The sequence below is a fragment of the Cetorhinus maximus genome, chromosome 5, assembly GCF_964194155.1.
Source record: "Cetorhinus maximus chromosome 5, sCetMax3.hap1.1, whole genome shotgun sequence".
NCBI classification, from domain to species: domain Eukaryota; kingdom Metazoa; phylum Chordata; class Chondrichthyes; order Lamniformes; family Cetorhinidae; genus Cetorhinus; species Cetorhinus maximus.
The window spans coordinates 78722872-78745753 of record NC_135883.1 but is presented as its reverse complement, the minus strand read 5'-3'; the positions used below and the strand labels follow the sequence as shown (position 1 = coordinate 78745753).

The following is a 22882-nucleotide window of genomic DNA, read 5'->3' as shown; positions in this document are numbered from 1 at the left end:
GAAGCAGAATAAATTTAACGTCACTCTGAACAATCTGAAGAACCAGTTGGCAGAGAAGACACAGCAATGTTCAAGGTTCCAGGAGGAAGCCAGCAGATACAAGAAGGAGACAGAAGAGCTGGAGAATTAGCTGAGTGAAACAAAAGAGGCTTTAGAAGGATAAGTCGTGGAACTTTCCAAAATGCAAGTGGGTGATGAAGCATTAGATATCTCAATCCCTGAACGGAACCAAGTTGAGATTTTGCATGAGAGAAATCTGGCTGACTGTGAAGTCAAAATGAAGGATGAGACTAAACTCTGTTGTAGACAGAAGAAGACAAGATGGAAGATGGTTCAAAAAAGACAATGGATGACCCCTCCACTCTAAGATAAAAGCAAAATACTGCGGATGCTGGAAATCTGAAACAAAAACAGAAAATGCTGGAAAAACTCAGCAGGTGTAACAGCATCTCTGGAGAGAAAAACAGAGTTAACATTTTGAGTCCATATGACTCTTCCTCAGAGCTAAAGAGAAGTAAAAATGTGCTGAAATTTTTACTATGTAGAGGGGTAGAGCAGGTGAAGCTGGGTAGAAGGCCAGCGATAGGTGGGGGCAAAGGAGAGATTGAAAAAGATGTCATGAACAAAAGGACAAAGGGGTGTTAATGGTGGTGGTACTAGCTAAAGGAGGTGCTGGTGGTGGCATTAAGGTAAGAAAGCAGAATGTGATAATAGCAGGACAAGGGTAAGCACTCTGGAAAGAACAACATGAACAAGTGACAGATGGCCCTTGTGGGGGTGGGGTGGGGGGAGGGGACGGTGGTGGGAAAAAAGATTGAAAATGGGATAAAAGGTGGGGATAAAACAATGAATAAAAATGAAAATAAATAAAAATAAGTATAAACCTTAACAGGGGTTTCCCACCCACTGTAGTTGACAGGACCTCAACTGTGTCTGACCCATCTCCTCTGCCCTCATACCTTCCTCTCCCTCCCAGAACCATGATAGAGTCCCCCTTTTCCTCAGTTTTCACCCCACCAGCCTCTGCATTCAAAGGATCATCCTCTGCCATTTCTGCCAACTCCAGCATGATGCCACCACCAAACACATCTTCCTTCACCCCTTCTGTCAGGATCGTTCCCTCCGGAACACCCTGGTCCACTCCTCCATCACCCCCAACACCTCATCCCCCTCCCATGGCACCTCCCCATGCAATTGCAGAAGGTGCAACACCTTCCCCTTTACCTCCTCCCTCCTCATCATCCAAGTGCCCAAACACTCCGTTCAGGTGAAGCAGCACTTCACTTGCACTTCCTTCAATTTAGTCTACTGCATTCGTTGCTCCCAATGCGGTCTCCTCTACATTGGAGACACCAAACGCAGGCTGGGTGACGGCTTTGCAGAACACCTTCAGTCTGTCCGCAAGCATTACCCAGACCTCCCTGTCGCTTGCCATTCAACACACCATCCTGCTCTCATGCCCACATGTCCATCCTTGACCTGCTGCAATGTTCCAGTGAAGCCCAACGCAAACTGGAGGAACAGCACCTCATCTTCCGACTAGGCACTTCACAGCCTTCCGACTTAACGTTGTGTTCAGCAACTTCAGACCATGAACTCTCTCCTCCGCCCTCACCCCTTTTTTATCCCCTTTTTTCAAAGTTCATTTTTATTTTTTATTTCTATTTTTTATCCACTTACTTTTATTTTTATTTTCATTTTTATTCATTGTTTTATCCCTACCTTTTACCCAATTTTCGATTTTTTTTCCCACCATCGTCTCCTCCCCCCACCCCATCCACACAAGGGCCATCTGTCACTTGTTCATGTTGTTCTTTCCAGAGTGCTTACCCTTGTCCTGCTATTATCACATCCTGCTTTCTGACCTTAATGCCACCATCAGCACCTCCATTAGCCAGAACCACTATCATTAACACCCCTTTGTCCTTTTGTTCATGACACCTTTGTCAATCTCTCCTTTATCCCCACCTATTGCTGGCTTCTATCCAGCTTCACCTGCTCCACCTCCCCCCGCCCCCTCAAACAGAATAAATATCATCAAATTTTTACTTCTCTTTAGCTCTGAAGAAGAGTCATATAGACTCGAAATGTTAAACTCTGTTTTTCTTTCCACAGATGCTGTTAGGCCTGTTGAGTTTTTCCAGTATTTCCTGTTTATGATTCAGACGGCCCACACTACTACGGTTTCAACACCTTCAGAATTACTTATGAAGCGCTGCCTTCGTACAAGATTAAACTTGGTACTTCTCAGTTTGGAGGGGAAGATAGAGAACAGTCAAGGGAATCAAAAAATGACTCATGATTTGCATAGTCGAGAGTGAGAACTTACTGTAGGTGAAACAGTTTTTGTACCAAACTTCAGTGGTGAAGCAAGTTGGTTACCCAGTGTAATAGTTTCTGTGGCCAGACCATCATCACACCATGTGGAAGTGGAGGACCGGATCACCTGAAAACACATTGATCATTTGAGAAGAAGGGAGATACCCCAACAAGCCGCTGCTCCACCTGTAACCATTGTAGAACCTATGGTCCCCGTTGTGATTGATCAACCAAGGATAGACATACCAGATGTCTCTGTCAGAGTAGATAACACTGAACTGCCTGTGCCTAAGGGAACTGCCTGTGCCTAAGGAGGTACCTGATGTTGCTGCGGTTCCAGAAAATGAAGATTCAGTAAGAGATTCTAAAGTCGTGGAGCTACGATATTCCACCCGGATCCATTAGTAGGAGAGACTAGGACCCGAGGGCATAGCCTCAGAGTAAAGGGAAGACCTTTTAGAACAGAGATGAGGAGAAACTTCTTTAGCCAGAGAGTGGTGAATCTATGGAATTCATTGCCACAGAAGGCTGTGGAGGCCAGGTCATTGAGTGTATTTAAGACCGAGATAGATAGGTTCTTGATTGGTAAGGGGATCAAAGGTTACGGGGAGAGGCGGGAGAATGGGGTTGAGAAACTTATCAGCCATGATTGAATGGCAGAGAAGACTCGATGGGCCGAATGGCCTAATTTCTGCTCCTATGTCTTATTGTCTTATGGATCAAAAAACACCTGAGAGATTGAATTTATAATTTCATAACCCATGTATATATTTATAATGTCATGAATGTAGTTGTTCTTGTGAATATAAATTGTAAAAAAAAAGGGGGAGGAATGTGGTAAGTGTAGCTTTAAGACTTATTGTACTGTGTAATATCACGTGACAGTGTGAACGAATCAGCCCTAAGCTCGGGTAACCTTGGGGGGGTGCGTGGTTTTGTCTAGTTGTGGAGTGTGATGGAAGCACGTAACTGCTGCTGAAGCCCTGTAAATAAAGTGCACTGTTTCTTATGAGAAACCTGTCTGGAAAATCAAGTCCATAACACGTGCACAGCAGATCAAAGGGGCGCACCCTACAAGTGCCATTCTCCAGTGAAAGCATCAGATCACTTAGATTATAAAAGCTGCAGCATAATTATAGATTTTGTCCTAAATGTGAGATTCCACAGAATTAATCCATGATATTGCAATCCATCATCTTATTTCTATTCTAATAGGATTATAATACATTGAACTTCGATGGAAAGCTGAATGAGGACCACCGTCAGGATTATCGCCTTGAGTATGGCATGGAAAATAATACACACACAATCATCGCTTTCTCACGAGATTTGAATTCATGTGACAATAAAGACAAGATTATAACGGTATGATTTTTCATTCTGCAATTTTCTGGTGCTATAGATGGGAAATTGATAGTAAGATTTCATATTCTGCTGGTAGAAGTTCCCATTTAAAATAGTTAACAAAGACCAGCCACTTAAATCTTGCTAGATTTTTCATTGCTGTTTGTTTTTTATTTTTAAAATTAATATTGACTGAAAGGTAGGTTCTATTTGCATATTTGGAGGCAAAAAGGATAGGATGAAAGGATGCGCTCATAAGCCAGTTTGAAGCAGACGAGGACTGCCCATACCTGTTTTTATCTACGTGGCTATATGTACAAACACTTGCATGTCTACCAGGGAATATATGTGGATTCCTCCTTTCACAGACTTTGGGAGGAATTTTATGGAGCCTAGAAGAGTGGAAAATGTAGTGTGTGGGGTGACTGGTTTCAGGTGCCTGGAGGAGTGGAATAGAGATCCAAGGGAGGACAGAGGGTAGGTCAGGGGCATGGAGGAATGAAGTGGGAAGAGCCTGGCATCTTGTGTGTGGCCCGGTGGTAGTAAGGACAGTCAGTCAAGGTGAGAGAATAAGGGGCCCAAAGGGTGGAGTCAGTACAGTCCACATGTGGGTCCATCTCAGGGCGTTGGCTGGCCAAGTCCTTATAGGGCTTTGATTTCACCTACTTCATTTCAATTATCCCCACTGAGAGCGATCTTGGACAATGTTCTTCACAATGCATAGAAGGGAGGACCAGCTGAGTCTGAAAGTTCAGCCATATCCCACAGAGTGGCAAGTACAACACTGAACTCTAACATATACACTCAGTTACGAGTGAATGCAAAAACACATTGTTTCTTCCACAATAAAGGAAATATCCCCTTACTACCCTGTAACTATCAATGCATGCCAACCATGAGCCGTGGCATTTCGCTCTCTGACTAAGCTAGTCTCAACAAATAATGATGATGCGCTCATGAATAAAGACCAAAGTAATGTGAAATATTTAAAAGTGAAATTTAAATTTAAAAACTGCCACCTTTGTGTTCTCAAGATGTGTTTCTTAATTCTTTCATGGGATGTGAGTGTCACTGGAAAGGCCAGCATTTGTTGCCCATCCCTAATTGCCCTTGAGTGGCTTGCTAGACCATTAAAAGTGAACTAATTTGCTGTGGGTCTGGAGTCACATGTCGACTAGACCAGGTGAGGACTGCAGATTTCCTTTCCTAAAGGACATTAATGAACCAGATGGCTTTTTAACAATTATCGATGATAGTTTCATGGGCCAGAATTTAACGTCCCGTGGGCAGGCACACGCCCGACGTGTCCAGCCACCAAATAGCGCAAGATGACTTTGAGCGAGTGTCCGAAAGTCATGGAGCACTCGCACGATATCTTGCTCAGCGGTCATGCGCACTGTTGGAAGCACGCCCGTCAACAATTAAGCCCATTAAGGAGGCAAATGAAAACGATTTTTTGTGGCCTGTCCACTTTTAAGGTTGGCGGATGGGCCAATCGGCCAGGCGCCCTTTACATTTTTGCTCAAACCTCGCTCTGTGGGGGATAAAATCTCCGTGGGGAAATAAAAAATACAAAGAGATATCTGGGGACTGTTTTTTAATGAGGTATGCTTTCAGATGCTTGATTGTGCCACATAGACATACTTTGCAGCATTGTTGCTGTTTCATTTATTCTGTGGAGGTCTGCAGCTCCCTAAGGCAGCTGTCTACATTCAGGAAACTCAGTGGAAGTGCTCACCAGTGCCCAAGGTGACGTCAGCACCCGCCCTCTTCCCGCCCCCACCGGCAGTGCTGAGCCTTTCTCAGCGTGTGTTTCACGCTGGCTGCCTGTTAATTGGCCAACCAGCATGAAATCACAGCCGGGGGCCTGTTTACTGTCCACTCCTGGGCCCGCTGATCGCGCGTGCCCTACAAGCGAAAAACTCAGGCCACGGTCACCATTACTAAGACTTTATATTCCAGATTTACTAGTTCAAATTCCACCATCTACCATGGTGAGATTTGAACCCATACCCCCAGAATATTAGCCTGGGCCTCTGGATTACTAATCTAGTGACATTACCACTAGGCCACCATCTTCCCACCATGTTTTATGTTAATTGCAATGGAGTCAGGCAGGAAAGTTTTGGCCCTGATGCAGAGTCCTCCCTCCTTGATCACGAGGCTGTTTTACAGCCCACCCATTGCTGCAGCATCATTGGCTGATGGCGGGTTTCACCAATCAAAAGCTTCCCCTGCTGCGGAATCAAGTGTGTCTCCTGTGCACACCACCGGTACTTTAAATTTCAATTGTAATCGTTTGGCAAATGGGGAAAAGCAAGTGAATGGAGGTGGCACAGATTTCTGTGTTGGGCATGCCACCATTAACATTCCACCCTTTGTTTCACTGGGAGAGTCAGTCTTGAGCTGTTATGTATTTGGATTTCTTTATTATTTTTCACTCAAGCTTTTGGCTTCTATGTCTCACTCATGTCTCAAGTGTGATATAGCATATTAGGGGCTGGATTTTATGCTAAGAAGTTGGGGGTGGGGGGCCTGCCCACAATCCCAACAGCTGATCCAATTGGGTGGCTGGTAGCTCTTTAGTCTCAGCAGTGCCACTGTGATTGGTGGCCACTGCTAAGACTACAGGCAGTCCCCAATGCTGAGCCAAAGTATGTTCGGGGTTGGGGTCTCGCCGAAGACTTTGGTGGGTAGGGGAACCAGATTCAAGAGGCCGGGGCGGGGGGGTGGGGGAGGGGGATGACTTTGGGGGGGTGTGTAGTGCCTCCAATGGGCCCAGAGACTCATAAAGGGGTTCCTCAAACCCTCAGCTAATGCTGCCGGGCTTCCTGACTGGCATGGAGCCTACCCGCTCCATGGGTAAAATAACAGCGGCACTGGGATGAGGCCATTTAGTGGCTATTAAGGGTCTCAATAGGCCCAAGGGTGAGTGGGCCACTGGATGCCTACCAGTCCCCCCATAACATTTCAGATAGATGGGGTGGGCGGGTAGTCAAGGGGATGGTCACTCACTGGATTTTACATGACCACTCCGCCCTCCACACACCCCACCTTCAAACCTCCAGCTTGCAGTATGAAATCCAGCTCTTTGTTTCAGCAAATATTTCCACTTGTCTAGGTATCTGGATAAAATTCATAGCACGTCCCTGGATTAAAGAGAAAATCCCTATCAGTTTCTTTCAGCTACTTATTTTATCATCCTCTTTATTTCACTACACAACACTTTGACCTTTGCTTTAACTGCCAAGTACACTTATTAAACAATAAAAATACAGAGTTAGTTACAGTAACACAGTATATATTTTTACAGTAGTTATTAAGGCTTTGAAAATAAACAGTATGTGACTGTTGTGTTGAACTATAAGTTGGTTTGCTTTTACCAGTTATCAGAGCTTGCTGGTCTGACCGTCAGCAAGTCTCTTCGATTTGCACTAGACAGGCTGGCACATAGGGCAGAGTTTTGCTCTCGTTGGGCGGGCACGGGAGCGGACGTGAAACAAACCGCCTCCTGCCATCGGGCCCCGACCGCAATTTCACACTGGCTGGCCAATTAACGGCCAGTCAGCAATGAAACAGGCGCTGCAGCACTCAGCGCTGCTGGGGTGAGGGTGGGAGGAGCACGAGCGCTGAAGTTTGCGCATGCGCATGGGGTGCGCACAGTAAAAACTCCCTGAGGCACAGTTGCAACAATTTTATTCAAATAAAATAGAACATCATTTCTATGTATAGAACTGGGTTTGAATTCATTTGTTGCTGTGACCGAGTTAAAGTCAATTGTATGATAACATTGCTTTAAGCTGCACCATTTGTTGGAATGTGAATAGTAAACGATGATCAACAGAGGCAGCCTTTCCAATGTCTGTGATGGTAATCTGAAAAGTGATATGATGTGCATCTGGCCTTTTCCAAACAACTCAGTCGATCCACAGAGCACAGATATAGTAAGCAGCTGAGAAATGTGTTATTCATCAGGTCAAACACCTTCAGTACTTTCTCCTTGGAAGATTGACAGGAAAATAATAGAGCACTGCAGTTCTTTTGGAATGTATGATTTCCCAAAGTCCAGGCTGTCCCTGGGTCCAATATGGCTTTCTGGACTACACAAAATTTGATGCCATTGAAGAGTCACAAAGGGTTCCACTCCATTGACATGCATGCAGATGAATGCCTGTTTTCCAGGCCACAAGAAGGAAAGAACTTACATTTACATAACAAGTTCTTGCTCCTTTATTGGCAATGGTATATGTTTATGCTTGTGTTTGTGACAGTTTCATGCACCTTGTTGGTTGCTATTGGATATTATGTTATTTTTTACTACTAGGAATGTATGTTTAAAAACACCTCTTAAAATATTACATCATAAAAATGTGGGTCAAATAGGCCTGTACTGACGTGCATGAGCCTATGTGAGTATAAGTGAGTCAGGTGAGAAGGTCTAATAAGTAAAGGATGTTTTGTGCCAAGAGCTTGAAGGTGGCCTCCAAATTTTGCCTTTCTGTTCCTGTATGCTTTCAATCCCAAAAATGCATTTCAGGGTAGAAAGTTTCCCAACTCTCCTCTCATGCAGGTTTACTCCCCCTTATTGTTTGCTACCTTGTCCTGCAATTAATGTTTATCATGCACATGCAATCTCCACTTCCAGTGAGGAATGAAGATTTGTTTAGTGCAGCTGAAGCTTCAAGCTGAACGATTTAATTAGAAGTTCAGAAGAAAGGTCGTTGACCCGAAACATTAACTCCATTTCTCTCTCCACAGATGCTGCCTGACCTGCGGAGTATTTCAGATTTCCAGCATCCAAAGTATTTTACTTTTGTTTGGTCGAATAGAGTGACACCTATTCAGCAAGGTGTCACATAAGTGCTCCAGAGGAACAGTGCAAAGAAGTGTTGCTATTTGCATTGTTTTGATCGCGGTACAAGTTTCACTATACAATAGCCAACCAAAGCAAGCTAAATACTATCTTAGCTAAACCACCCATACCCTCAAACCCACAATCAACATAAGTTAAACATGAAATCACAGGCAAGTTGCAGTTTTTAAAAAATTCGCTCAAGGGATGTGGATGTCACCGGCCAGGCCAGCATTTATTGCCCATTCCTAATTACCCTTGTTTAGAGGGCATTTAAGAGTCAACCACATTGCTGTGGGTCAGGAGTCACATGTAGGCCAGACCAGGTAAGGACGACAGATTTCTTTCAGATTATTGAAGCAGGTGAGTTTTTACAACAATTGACAATGGTCATCATTAGACTTTTAATTTCAGGTTTTTATTGAATTCAAGTTCCACCATCTGCCATGGTGGGATTCAAACCCAGGTCTACAGAGCATTACCCTGGGTCTCCAGATTATTAGTCCAGTGACAATACCACGATGCCATTGCCTCCCCCTATATACTATATATATATCCCCGTATACTATAAACTACACATTAAATGAAAAACAGGCCAGTTATTACGAATTGGCTCAAAAGTTCACCCAGCATGTATGTTATCAATCTCAGTCATAAAAGTCCTTCAAAACTCTGTCTTCCTTGTGAAGAATTTTAGCTGCTCTCCTAAGAACTAGCCTGATCCTCAGCCAATAGGAGTGCACAGCTAACCTGAGTTCCACGGGCATAGTCTTCACCAAAAATGGCACACATCTGCAGAACCTTTTCAACTCGGTCTGTTTGGTGCAGATCCACCAATGTTATCTTCAACTAACAGCAACAGCTGCAGAAACTGTGTATTTGCTTCTTCTCAGCTTCTAGATCTAGGGCGGAATCGTCCCATATTTGTACAAAGTGTGATAGCAGGCAGGAAAAAGGACCTTTTACCTGCCGGCCTCAATGGCGGCGTTTCACACCATATTGTCCCATTCTTGGCACATCCCACCTCATGAATAATACATTCACAGGAAACACACTGGATCGTTGGAGGGCGGCCTCTGATTCGCCTACCGCCCCATTACCTCAGGCCGTCAGTATTCTGGGCGCCATATTTAAAGGCCGCCCCTGCACAGAGTTAGCACTCTCTAAGGGATCGGAAACTGCTGGAAAGTCATGGCTGCCAAAGGGAGGAACATGCTGCCTCCAAATTTAGCGACGCCTCCTTCGGACGCAGTGGAGGCCTGCTGTGAAGTCCTCCACCCCCACTCTGGTGAAGACCAGCAAGCAAGGTCACCAATTCAGCATGGGAGGTGGTGGCAGCGGCGTCCAACACCCTGAAAAAGAGGGTAGCCACCCAGTGCCAAAAAAGAATGAATGATCTCATCTGTTTCATCAGGGTAAGTCACTTTTCTTATCACTCCCAACTCACATGCTCACAAATCCATCACACAACTACAGGGCCCTCACTCACTGCCGGTTCAAGGGACATCACCATTCACTCACACACACCTTCACCTGTCATGCACATCATGTCCTCATCCAATCCATGGCATCACTCACCACCACACATGCCAGGCGTCCTTTTCACCTGGTCTGGCAGGTGTCCTGCTTACACTCTCTCCATCTGTCTTCATGCAGGACAAGCTGGCACACAACACAAGGGAGATGTCGCAGACTGGTGGAGGAATGCCTGAAATCAAGGTCCTCACAGGCTTTGAAAATAGAATCATCCAGCTGGCCAGTGAAGATGTGGACCATTCCTGTGCTGATGGTGAGGTCACTGGTGCTCAACCAAGTTAGGATCTAGTGCAACATCCATCAGACAGCAATGCTATGTGTGAGTTCCCCTATTCCACAGTCCTCTGACACACGGTAATTATCTGTCCTTGCTTTCGCAGGCACATCTGGGAAGAAGCTGAGAGGGTCCACGAGGCAGGTCCTCGACTCAAGCCCCAAAGACACTTCGGAAGAAGAACCTGATTGAAGACCTGTCATAGCGCTCACCCACAGCTCCCACCAGTGCAGAGACAAGCATCTCGGTGGGGTCCCATTTAGAATAGCCTCAGTATCACAATCTGGTGAGCATATCGCACTGTCCGGTCCACAGCAGGCAGCGGCAGGGACTTGCCAGGTTTCCGGCACTCAGAGGACTGCTGGAGGATAGCAATTTGCTGAGTCTGAGTCAGGTAAGGAGTCTCTGGACTCAGTCATACCTCAGTTGCTGGAGCTGCAAAGGCAAGCTCAGGAACATCGGGATGGGATGTCCACTGCACTCCTCAGATTGCAACGCACGATGGAGGAGTCAGTCCACCTTCAGTCTGAGGTAATAATGTCGGCATGCCAATGCACCGAGGTCAGCACTGGTAGGATGATAGCCACCATGGAGACCTTGATCCAGGACATCGGTCCTGCATTGCTGCCTGGGCTGAACTCCATCGCTGACGCCGTAGTTGGCCTCCAACAGTGCCAATGCGAGAGGGGTGCAGGGCAGCTTGATCTCATTCCAGCTTCCCCTTCTCCACAAGGAGTCAGCCAGGGGCCCTCGGGCAACCATAGGGAGGAGGATTTGCAGGTGTACACTCCGGGGCCATCCACCCAGGTGAGTCGCGGAGTGTCCAGCCCATCTAAATCCCCTCTTCCCGTGACCCCAGAAGCTTCAAATCCACAGGCTGAGGAGGATGCCAAGTGCCACACAGCAGGACCCCAAAAGCAGGCAGGGGCCCTCCAAGTCCCAGCCCTCCAGAGGTCACCTGTCAAGGTCATCATAGACAGAGCATAGCAGTCAGCAGGCTGCCTCTACCTCCACTGTGGATGTCTGGGGAGCACCAAAACGTAGCGGCAGGGTTAGGAAGGTTAAGAGGATGTAGTTGCACAGCCCGGGCATGGGTGTTAATCACTTGTACTTAATGTTCACTATTGTAAATAAACTCCTAAGGATGTCTCCTTGCCTATAGCTCCTTGCTATGATGAGCAGTATTCATGTCACTCAGATGTGAAACTTTGGTTCCTGCACAAGATAAAGGCAGGTGTCTCAGTCCAGGGCCTCTTTCCTGTGCAGTCTGTAACCTTCAGAGCAAAATGATGATCCAGCCTCACACTCCCTGGACACATTACTGATGCCTGCACCTCGACGGTGCTGGTCATTGCTGCAAGAATATCGTGGGCAGGTGTCACAGAGTTCCGTCATTCTCTCTGTGTGCTCTCAGCACTTTTGAGGTGGGGCTGGCCCCAATCTCTTCAGCATTTGTGACCAGTGATGCTGTGCTCCTGAAGGGGTCAGGTGCTGAAGGTGGACAAAGGATCAGGTGCATTTAAAGTTTCACGGCTGCATCTCCATGATATGACCCTGATCACAGGAGCAAGCAAGCTGCACTCGGCCAGACAGGAGTCAGACATTCTCAGAGGCTATGTGAAGATCTGTGGAGTGTCCTCACTGCATGTCATCATCATCCTCCTGCAATCTAGTGATTATTAGGGCCTCTGCTGCGTCTCCATGACATGAGCCTGAGCATTGAGGGTATGTGCGCTGCCATCAGCCACACAGGAGTCAAACATTTACAGATGCAAGGTAAAGATGTCAGAACTGTCCACACTTCATCTCGTCATCATCCTCTACGAATCTTGCAGCTATGAGGGCCTCCCAATCGCACCTGCCTCATCTGGCCAGTGCGATGGCCTCATTGCCAGTATCCTCGCCTTCGAGGACAACATCACCTCACCACCATCCCCTTCAACGTCCTCCTCATCGGAGAATACATGCAGCTCCTCCATCTCCTCCTCAGCCAGGTCCTCCCCCCGTTGCAGCGCCAGGTTGTGGACTACGCAGGAAGCGATGGTGATGTGCGACACCCTATGTGGACTGTATTGCAGTGCTCCGCTGGGCCTTTCGAGGCACCAGAGCCACATTTTAAAAATGTGTATGGTTTGCTCCACCAAAGCCTGGGTTGCAGCATGAGGCTCATTATAGCGTCGCTCTGCTGAAGTATGAGGCTGCCGCATGTCCTCTGTGGGTAGCCCCTGTCTCCGAGGAACTAATCCTGCAGCCTCTGTGGACTCTGGAAGATGTCAGGGATCTGAGATCTGCTAAGAATGTAGGAGCCATGGACACTCCCTAGAAATCGTGTGCAGGCTTTAAGGATGTATTTGTGGTGGTTGCACAACTGCTGAACATTCAGCGAGTGGAAGCCTTTGTGATTGACATAGTTGACTGCTTGTTGCCACGGAGATCTGAGCACTACGTGAGTTCAGTCAATGGCACCCTACACCTGTGGAAAACCAGAGATCTACGCAAATCCCAGTGCTCTTGCTTCCTGGCTTTCCTGATCTCGGGCGAAATGCACAAAGTTCTGTGCCTTTGCAAAGATGGCATCCATGACCTTCTGGATACACTAGTGCATGGAGGCTTTCAAGATCCCTCACAAGTCACCTGTAGAGCCCTTGGAGGAGCCACAGGCATAAAAATTGAGCACTGCGGTCACTTTCATGGCCACTGACAGTGGATGCCCTCCATGTCCCTGTGGCGCCAAATCCTGCAGCAGGTGGTAGATGTGATCGATCAGTTCGCTAGACATCCGCAGTCTTCAGCGACACTGGCTCTTAGTCATCTGCAGGAATGACAGGCGCCATCTATAGACACTGGGTCTAGCAAAGCACCTACAAGCGACGGCTCGCTGTGGATCTTCAGCTGCATGAGCAGCAGGCCCTGCTGTCTCTTCATCTCGAGGGAGGTGCTCCTCTCTTTGCCAAGCCAGGCACCTCCAACACTCTCTTCTTCTTCTCCTCTGCTCCCTGTAAGTCATGAGGCACACCACTAAATCACCAGGCTCCATGATCCTGATGTTCTCCTCCTGCAGGATCAAAGAGAGAGAGATGTGTGGGTTAGCTTGGGTGTACTAATAACCTCCCTTAGTTAAATCTGAAGGCCCCTTTGCATGCAGGAGAGTGCTGGCCACCACTTGGATGGCCAGTGTGTAGTGCGCTCATTGGCTGTCTGAAACCCCACCCACCACTGCCCCTACTTCACTTGACTGATTGGCGGCAACTTCGGCCACTGGACTGCATGTTGTGCTCTCAGCTCAGGCGCAGGCATTCTCCTAACCCACACTGCAAGGCTGCACTGTTAGCCTGAACCATGATGGATACTGGTCCAAACCTTAATAAAGACATTGCAAGGGGCTGTGAGCACCTCGCCAGTGACTGCGCCATGGCCACCTTTCGTAAGGAGATTCTACAACTTGCCCAGTCGACCAATTGCTCCGCTGCCCCCTAAAATGCACATTAATTTGCAGTCTGCGCCCAAGGGGTGAAAAGATCTGGAGCATTTTGTGGCGCTTTCATGCTTTTGCGTTGCTTGAGTGGGCAGAAAAGCTTCAGAGGCCCAACTCCAAGCATGTCAATGGAACTGCAGCTGAACAGTCTCAGCTGTGGAAGAATGCTCTGTTTTACCAAGCTTTTCCAAGTGCGTGGCTGCTTCCCCCTCCCCAACGCACCCCCCCCCCCCCCCCCCCCAGCATGTACTTGAGTATTTCTTTCAGACTGTCTGCGCTACCTTGCTCCACACACACCCCCACCTCGGCCTGACCCACACTGGAGCCCTTGCCCTGACATCGCACTGAAAGCCAGCTGGGAAAAATGTAACTTGCCTGTGCCCCCGGCAAATGTGCAGCGCCTCTTCCTTGATGTCCTATGGGCGATGCTCGTGTGCTGCGCAAGGTTATGTGCATTCACCTCCAAGTTCTCCTTGAAGTTCAGGTCGCCAGGTGCATGTCTTTTAAAGGCAGTCGTGAAGCACACTGTTCTGAAGTCACGTCGAAGTGGGTGGCAAATTTGATGTGGGGGGATGATTCTGGCAAGCAGGGCTTATAATTCGATGCAGACGTATTAAAGTGATGTTTCTGATGTGTAGCAGTGGGAAACATGGCCCGCCATTAATGGGTGGAGCAGGCAATTACAAAACGGTTTCACACAGCATAAAACCAATTTTTGGTCTTCTCACCATATTGTTCCGCCCCCCGCCCACCATGACACCTGACGCCAACGAGGCTGGAAAATTCCAGCCCACATCTGAGGTACTATATTTTGGTCTCTTTATTTGAAAAAAGATATAATTGCATTCGAATCAGTTCAGAGAAGGTTCACTCGACTCATTCCTGGGATGAGGGGCTTATCTTATAAAGAAAGGTTGAACAGGTTGGGCCTGTACCCATTGAAGAATGAGAGATGATCTTATTGAAACATATAAGACCCTGAGGGAATATGATAGGGTAGATACCAGGATGTTTCCACTTGTGGGAAAGACTAGAACCAGGGGCCACAGGTTAAGAATAAGGGGTCTACTGTTTAAGACAGAGATGAGGAGAAATGTTTTCTCTCAAAGGGTCATTGGTATGTGTAATTTTCTCCCCCAGAAAACAGTGGAGGCTGGGTCATTGAATTTATTCAAGGTTGAGTTAGACAGATTTTTTATAGACAAGGGAGTCGAGGGTTATGGGGGCAAAGTGGAGATGAGACCACAACCAGATCAGCCATGATCTTATTGAATGGCGGAGCTGGCTTGAAGGGTTGAATGGCCTTCTCCTGCTCCTAATTCCTAGGTTCCTATGTATGTTCTTATGTTTTTGCATGCACTTTTTATTGACTATTCATGTTAGCATCCAGTGTTGTACTTGCCACTCTTTGGAAAATGGCTGAACTGCAAGCTCAGGTGACCCACCACCCCCCTTCCTATTCCATGCATTGTAAAGAAGATTGTCCACTATCACACTCAGCAGGGATAACTGAAAGGTGAACTCAAAGCCCTGTAAGGATTCTGCCAGCCAACACTCTGAGTTAGATACACGTTTGGACAGTACTTTACCTACACTGCCCTACAGGCCCCTCATTTTCTTACCTTGGCTAACTGTCCCCACACACCCAGTATGCCAGGCCCTTCCCAGTTACATCCTCCATGCCCCCAACTCCACACTCTGTCCTCCCTTGGATATCTGTTCCACTCCTCTATGACCACGACCCCACTCCAGACCCCATCCCCCTCACCATTGACTCACGCTTGCCGGTCCTGAGCCTCCATGCAAGCTGCCATTCTCCTGCTCCCCTCTCTTATGCCGTAGAGTTAAAGAAAACTGCTGACCTCAGACACAATTGCACAAAGCTGACTGGTGCACACCACCTTTAAACAAGTGTGAACCGTGTGTGACGAGATTCGCATGTGTCACTGACTTTATCTTGAAGGTAGGCCTTTATTTAAAATAGTTTTATGCTAATGAATACTCATGGCACGCAAATGTATTATAAGTATGAACTCACCACAGGCTGGCACGAGGCCCGACATGCTACAAACACGCCGCCGGGCTTACCTCCCCATCTCAGCCCACCATCAGGAAATTAAAATTTTGCATCCTGCCTAATTCAGTCACCCCACATGCCACATTTCCCACTCTCGCCGGCTCCATAACACCTCCCCACAGAGAAAGTGTTTCCAATTGCAGGTGAAACCGAAACTAGGGACTTCAAATATAAGATAGTCATGAATAAATCCTGTAGGGAACTCAGGAGGATCTCATTAGCCAAAGAGTGATAACTGCATTACCAAAAGGAGTACTTATGGCGACCAGCACAGATGGATATAAGTGGAAGTTAGATAGACACATGAGGGAGAAAGGAAGGATATGTTGAAGGGGTTATGTGAAGAAGCATGGGAGGAGTCTTGTGTAGAACATAATGACTGACATTGACCTGTTGGACTGAATGGCCTTTTTCTGAGCTGTAAAAAAGTTTTTTTTATGGCAGTCTACACTCTTTTAATCCCTTAAGTGAAAAAGTTACCTTTGAACATAACAGTGTTGTAGATTGACACATTATTATTCCAGATGTCTTGTCCATTCATTTCTCAGTCTAAATAAAATCTGTTCGCATTTCTCTATAAATTTTAACACGCTATACTTCGAGATTGTTCTTTTTCAAGATCATATTAAGAGAGTAATTTTTGTCATATTGACAGTAATTTATTTGTCTGTGTCAGCATAGTTTGTTTTGCATATTTCTATAAGAGCTATCATTTATCTTAGCTCCCATATACATCCTTTATTTTCATATCTGTCCTTCATTGGTGCTGAATAGTGGTGCCCTTTTCAAGTCATGCAACTTTTCCTGGATCTCTTTCTAGCTCTTGACGATAACAGAGCTATAATTTACTAGTTCTGTGGCACTTGATTGTCTCCACAGCACATGAAAAGGTCTTGCTGTTTTCCCCATCATGCAGCCTGCTATGACTTCTGTGACCTGGGCTGTTGAACAAGCTATTCAATTTTAACAGTGAGCCATTACTGAAAATTATTGTGGAATCCGCAGCTGGATGGATGAAATGTTTCTCATTTATAAAGATAAATGAGTCATTATAGCAACTTGAGAAGTATAAAAGGAGCATTATTGCAGGTGCATCATGAGTAGCAATTTTCTGTCTTCCCGACTGACACAATCTGGTAGCAAGTGATGGATGAAGCAAAATTGCTCTTAACTGCTGTTTGGTTGGCAAGCATGAAAATCTGAAAAACTTCTGACTGGAAAATTCAGCCCATAATTCTTCAGGTCAAAATAATCGTTTTTTAGTTTCTCAAAAGTCTCAGGAACAATAACTTGAGCCTTTAAATCATTCCTTGGTTTATAAAATATATGTACTTTACACAACTCATGTGATTTCATACAACTGCCCTAGTCTTGCATCAATCATAAATTTTCTTAATGGTTCAAGCAATCTTTTCTGCAATTTCAGTGTGTAGCATTTGCAACACTGACATTTTGTTTGGGAGATTATGAATGCTCTGTACTAACCTATCTCTCCTTGGAAAGAGCATCCTATTGCCAACATCACATCAAATGGACAAACTCCTCCCTCACCTTCTATCACCTACATTAACAGGCATTGGAAGGTCAAATTAGTGACAGAAGTGAATAGGCACATGCAGCATCTCAGAGCTAAAATGGGAATGCTGAATTTGTCAGTTAGGTATTTTCCGCAAACAGTCCAGATTCCATTGGTGAATTATTGAATTTTTCACCATTTATACTGGCAAAGCGTTACATTAGTTGCTTGAAGAGCAGTGAGATCATTGTTACATCTCAGTCATGATTGGATGAATGTTTCTCACCACTAATAATTACATTGAATTGTAAAGCCACCATTTTTACCACTTTATCCATGGTTTATGACATATCCTATTAAAACAAAGCCCTTTTTGAAAAAAAGAGGATGTAAAGCTCAGAGACAATTACCCATCAGCATAAGAAAAATCTGAATAAAAAATATCTATAGGCCCTACTATACATTAACAAATGTCATGGGATTGTTTCCATCCATTTGAACAGGCATATGTTGATCTCCATTTAACATTGCAACCAACTTCATTTATCCCATCATGATTTCTAATTGTATTTCAAATAAACAATTTTTGCCTCTCTAACTTTACTTGCTAGATTATTCCAAACATTTTGAGTAATGAAGTTTTTGCTGGTAACTGTTCAAAAGTTACTTTCCTCTAATGTCAATTTATATCTCGTGCTCACGCTTTAGTAGCCTACCTTGATGTAATGGTCTGGATTTACCTTATGTGTTATATACTTGAGGTCCATTTTACTAATCCTTCTATGAAACGAATCTTAAATTTCTTTTGCCTTTCTTTATAGCTTATTCTCTGTATACTTGCAGTCAGTGTTGTTGCTTTTCGCTGTACCCTTTCTCATGCAAGTGTGATAACTGAATACAAACAAGGTATTGTGTGGTATTGCTTTTGTGACTCCATGCTTGGATCAAATTTTATGAGACTACTTATGTGCAAACCCTTGGAAAATGTTTATCCTAGTGTTTTGACTATGTATTCTCACATTCTACTAGCTTGACCAGTCTTGGTTTATTTTTCCTCTGAATTAGTATGAGGTAATTTTAAAGAGTTTAGTGAATAATTTAAAACATTTGTTTCATGCATTTAGAATCAGAGAATCAAGGTATTATTCTTTTTTTTCATTGCTCATGGCCAGGATAACACAGTTAGGGTGATTTGGGCTTATCACCCTGAAGATGTGAAACAAGATAGTCCACACTATCATCTGTCAAACCGTGGGAGGAAAAGTCTTCATTTATTGAACCCTGTGGTGGACACTTTTATTCCTAATGACGTACTTGTATTTAACATAAGACATTATAACGTAAGTACACATAATTGAAAATTAATAGCTTCCAGCCTAGTAATACAATCCTAGGAATAATCCACATGTAAATATTATGAATTGTTTTTTCTTTTCTGTTGCCAAAAAGTCCTTTTAAACAGAAAAAATATGCCTTTCAACTGTTGGGTTTATTTTGTTCAAGACAGGTCTCAATACCTACAAAGGACACCACCTACTGGTGTCAAATCTTTAAGCTGCCAACCTTGACCAAAAAGCATCATGTGATAAGGGTAAGCAATACAACTTTTCATTTAATAAAAATGTTTAATTTTTAATATCTACAAATAAAAGGCTACAATTTAGGCCATTGTGCATATCCTGGAGTACAGGGCAGCAGAGGGTAAATCCTAGAATATTGTTTCACTCTGCTGAGTTCCTGATTTCCTTACTCTTGCCATTCAACAGGTTACTGTTAGACTTGTCCCTGTTCCATACAGCTTGATGAGTTATGGATTTGCACTGAATTGTTTGGGTGGAATTCACAGCAGTGCTTGAGATAGAGCATAATTTGCTGAGGACCTGATTTATCCACAGATTATCCTGGCTTGGGAGCCAGGGCAACCAAATTAAAGCTAGAATATAGTTAGGAACCAAATGTTGGTTATACTGAACTTGGGTCAAATCAGATACTAATTCCACCATGTTAGATAGAATATGTTTGATCTTGAGAACATTTCCTGTGTTAGCCTTTGAAAGAATATGACTACGATGAATATGTAACTTTTGAAAGCAGAAATACTTCAAAAGGAGCTTCAACTAGAGCTGTATTTTGAGAACATTGTGGCATGTAAACACATGGGAGGATCTTCCGGTAAAATTACGTGGGATGATGTCGGGCGGAACTCCCGACTTCACCCCGCGTAATTTCAATTTTCAGGTCAGTGGTGGGACGCAGCCGAGTCAGCTGTGCGCCCGCCGACCTGTCAACGGCCTATTGAGGCCATTAATAAACCAATTTAGGTAATTGACAGGGCTACCCGTCCAACCTTTAGGGCTGGTGGGCAGGCCGGGAGCCCTGACGGACTTGAGAAAAAGCGTGAAACCTCATCCATGGGCGGGATGAGGTTTCATGAGGGTTTTTAAATATTTAATAAAGGTTTGAGTAAAAGTGATGGACAAGTCCCAACTCATGTGATAGTGTCACATGAGGGGACAGGTCAGGGAAATTTTTCAAACATTTGTCTTAAAAGTTTTAATTCCGAGCCGATCTCCCTGAGGCAGCACTTTGCCTCAGGGAGATCTGTGTGCTCTTTCATGCGCATGCGTGAAAGAGCACACTCCTGGCAGAGGGAATCCCCCCCCACACCCCCGCCCGGACAGGGAACGCAGAGTGCTTCTCAGCGGACATCACGCTGGGCGGGCCTTAATTGGCCTGCCCACGTAAAATGGCGGCATGCCCCCGATTGGGGGCGCCGATCGGAGGCGCACCTGCCCATGCCCGCACCTGCACTTCACCCCCCAACAGGGGGAAAATTTTTCCCACAATGTTTTACAAAAGAGGAAAATGGACACCTTTTGTCCCTAAAATTTTGAAGAAAAAAATCAGAACATGAGACAATTATTGTATGTTTTTGTCTGTTTGTAAAGAATATCTCTGGAAATGAGCAACGATCTTTCGCAGTGGAGGACATGGCCTTTCCTTAACACAACAATAGTTTCAATTTTTGTACTTACCCACTACTTAACCATTACCCACGCCAACTAAAATTCCCTGTTGCATTTACATTATAAATCTAGAGACCAGAGAAGATATTTTTTATTCCCATGACTAGCGGTGCAAGTATATGATGGACATGGGCATAAATCAGAAAAGGCCGAGCGCTTAAAACATGGTGGTATTATGCTAACAGGTATTTTCCAATTGGGCAGCACTGTGTAAGATAGAGGCTTGAATTGCTAAAGCGTGTGAGCTTCAGTAAAGCTTTATGTCCCAATGCCCCTGAGTGAGAGTGAGACATGCAGGAGCTGGGAGAGAAACCCACATGATGCTGATGGAGGAACGCCTTGGGCAATCTGAACTCCCAGACCTCTTTAACATTTTATACTACAAGAGAAAAGAGTACTGACCAAAGGAATATTCAAGCCTTGCCCCTTTTTTGAATTACCTGGGAGCTTGGGGAGCCTATAGTTTCCTGTTGCTTTCTCCATGGGAATGCCATGGCCAATCAAAGTCAACTTGCCAACCAATCAGCACCTTCTCCTGTAGTATTAAATGTTGTGATTGTTTGAAATTTGGCATTCTTGCATTTGTCTTGATGAGTGCAGGGCGAAAAGCTTCAGCAACATGTCTCTCTTTTCAGCAACATTAAAGAGCAGGGAACGGCAACATGCTTCAGGCCGTCTTCTTCGATTAACAATTTCTTAATCTGGGTAAATTGTCTAGAGAATCTGTAGTGTTGTGAAATTACAGATAGGCAATATTAGAAGAGGAGCCATTTAATATATTCATAGGACATTCCACTGTCTGCTTTTTAAATGGGGTGTTAATTTAAATTGGCCAATGAGTCTGTCATTGGACAGAGGAATATCAATTGGATATGTTGGCCTGAATTTTTCAGTCGGCGTGCGGGGGCGGGCCCGACACGTAAAATGACACACGATGATGTCAGGCGTGCGTCCCGATGTCATCGCGCTGTCTCACGATGTTTAGTTCGGCGGGCGTGCGCCACAGTCGGCTGCGCGCCTGCTGATAACTGATAGGCCTATTAAGGCCATTAATTACTGTAATTGTTGATGCTGCCCATCTAACCTTAAGGTTGACAGGCAGGCAAAAAGGCCAAGCAGCCTTCACGTTTTTTGGGAAACCTCATTCACGAGTGGGATGAGATTTCCTAAAGCTTTTACAACTTAAATAAAAGTTTTTTCTGAAATATAAAAACATGTCCCAGTCACAGTCACATGAGGGGACATGTTCAATTAAATTTTCAAACCCTTAATTTATTTATAAAGCACTTCAATCTCCCTGAGGCAGCTGGTCCCGACTTTCCCTCTTCCCCCCGCCTGCACAGGTAGCGCTAAGCGCTATGGTTTGCGTCTTACGCTGGGCGGGCCTTAATTGGCCCACCTGCGTAAAATGGCGGCGTGGAGCTGATCGCAGGCGGCGGTCAGCTATGCGACCGCTCCCGCCGCCGACTGAAAAATACAGGCCATTAAGTGTTTATCTGCCTTAAATTGCCAAGGTTGGCAACAGTAATTTAAGATTTATAATATGTAGAGATTAGAAAGGAGCTTGCAGAGCTGTGTGTATATAGGCATCATGTACCCCTACATGATTAAATGACAACTTAGGTGTTAAATCATATTCATTCTCAAATTGTAATGTGGCTTTAACATAGTGGTGAAGTTTTGTGCCAGTTAGTTAAAAACGGCAGTTTAACTAATTACTACTGTGAAAAGGACATCAAAAAAGAAAGGGTTCAGAGAAGAGCAATATATCAAATTATGGAATTTGATCTCAACGTTATGAAGATACATTCAAACTTCAATCTGTTTTCAATAGTGGCAAAAAGGTTATAAGGGGACATGATCCATGTCTTTAAAACCATGCAGACGTGAATAATGTAAGCAAAGACTGGCAGCTGACAGTTAAAACTGCAGTTACTTGCCATTAGCAAATCTTATGTGACCACATGATACTGGATTAGAACTTGCATATCTTGTTGCTAGTGGAAACTCAAGTGTTGGACCATTGAATGTTTCCAGCATTGGATTTTTTCAAAAACTGAGTGGAAGAACACAAAGAGTCTCAGTCTAGGAAGTCTTGAGCTTGCATATTGCACAGACAGTGCTTGTTTTATTGGGCAGTTTAGAAGAGGATAACAGATTAATCATAAAAGATCAACAACAGTGTGGTCTTTTACATTACACTTGTCCCCATATCATACTGTGCTGATCTTAATAATTCATCTTTGTTTAAGGATGGTGATGTATATTCTAGGTACTGATTTATGAGTCTGTCAGAAATGAATAATCATCCAAAAAATTATGCCTGTAGATTCTGATGAATAGTTTCCTAGTTTTTTCATAGAATTGTTATACAGGGTGATGTCCTTGGATTAGATTGGTTACTTAAATAGAAATAATACTGGTCCAGGACATAATTTGGGGAAGGATACAATTTATAGAATT

The 22882-nt window shown here is 44.8% G+C and overlaps 1 protein-coding gene across 2 annotated transcripts in view; it reads left to right on the top strand.

Annotated features, from left to right (window-relative positions):
• The window catches only part of moxd1 (monooxygenase, DBH-like 1), a 91483-nt gene that overhangs the window by 24347 nt on the left and 44254 nt on the right, over positions 1-22882 (top strand). Inside the window, exons 2-4 of one of the 2 annotated variants that reach the window (XM_078542091.1) lie at positions 3535-3684; positions 18566-18733; positions 18901-18984. In XM_078542091.1, the coding sequence (XP_078398217.1) occupies positions 3535-3684; positions 18566-18733; positions 18901-18984 (402 nt within the window). The remainder of the gene's footprint in view (positions 1-3534; positions 3685-18565; positions 18734-18900; positions 18985-22882) is intronic. The other variant, XM_078542092.1, reaches the window with a different exon arrangement.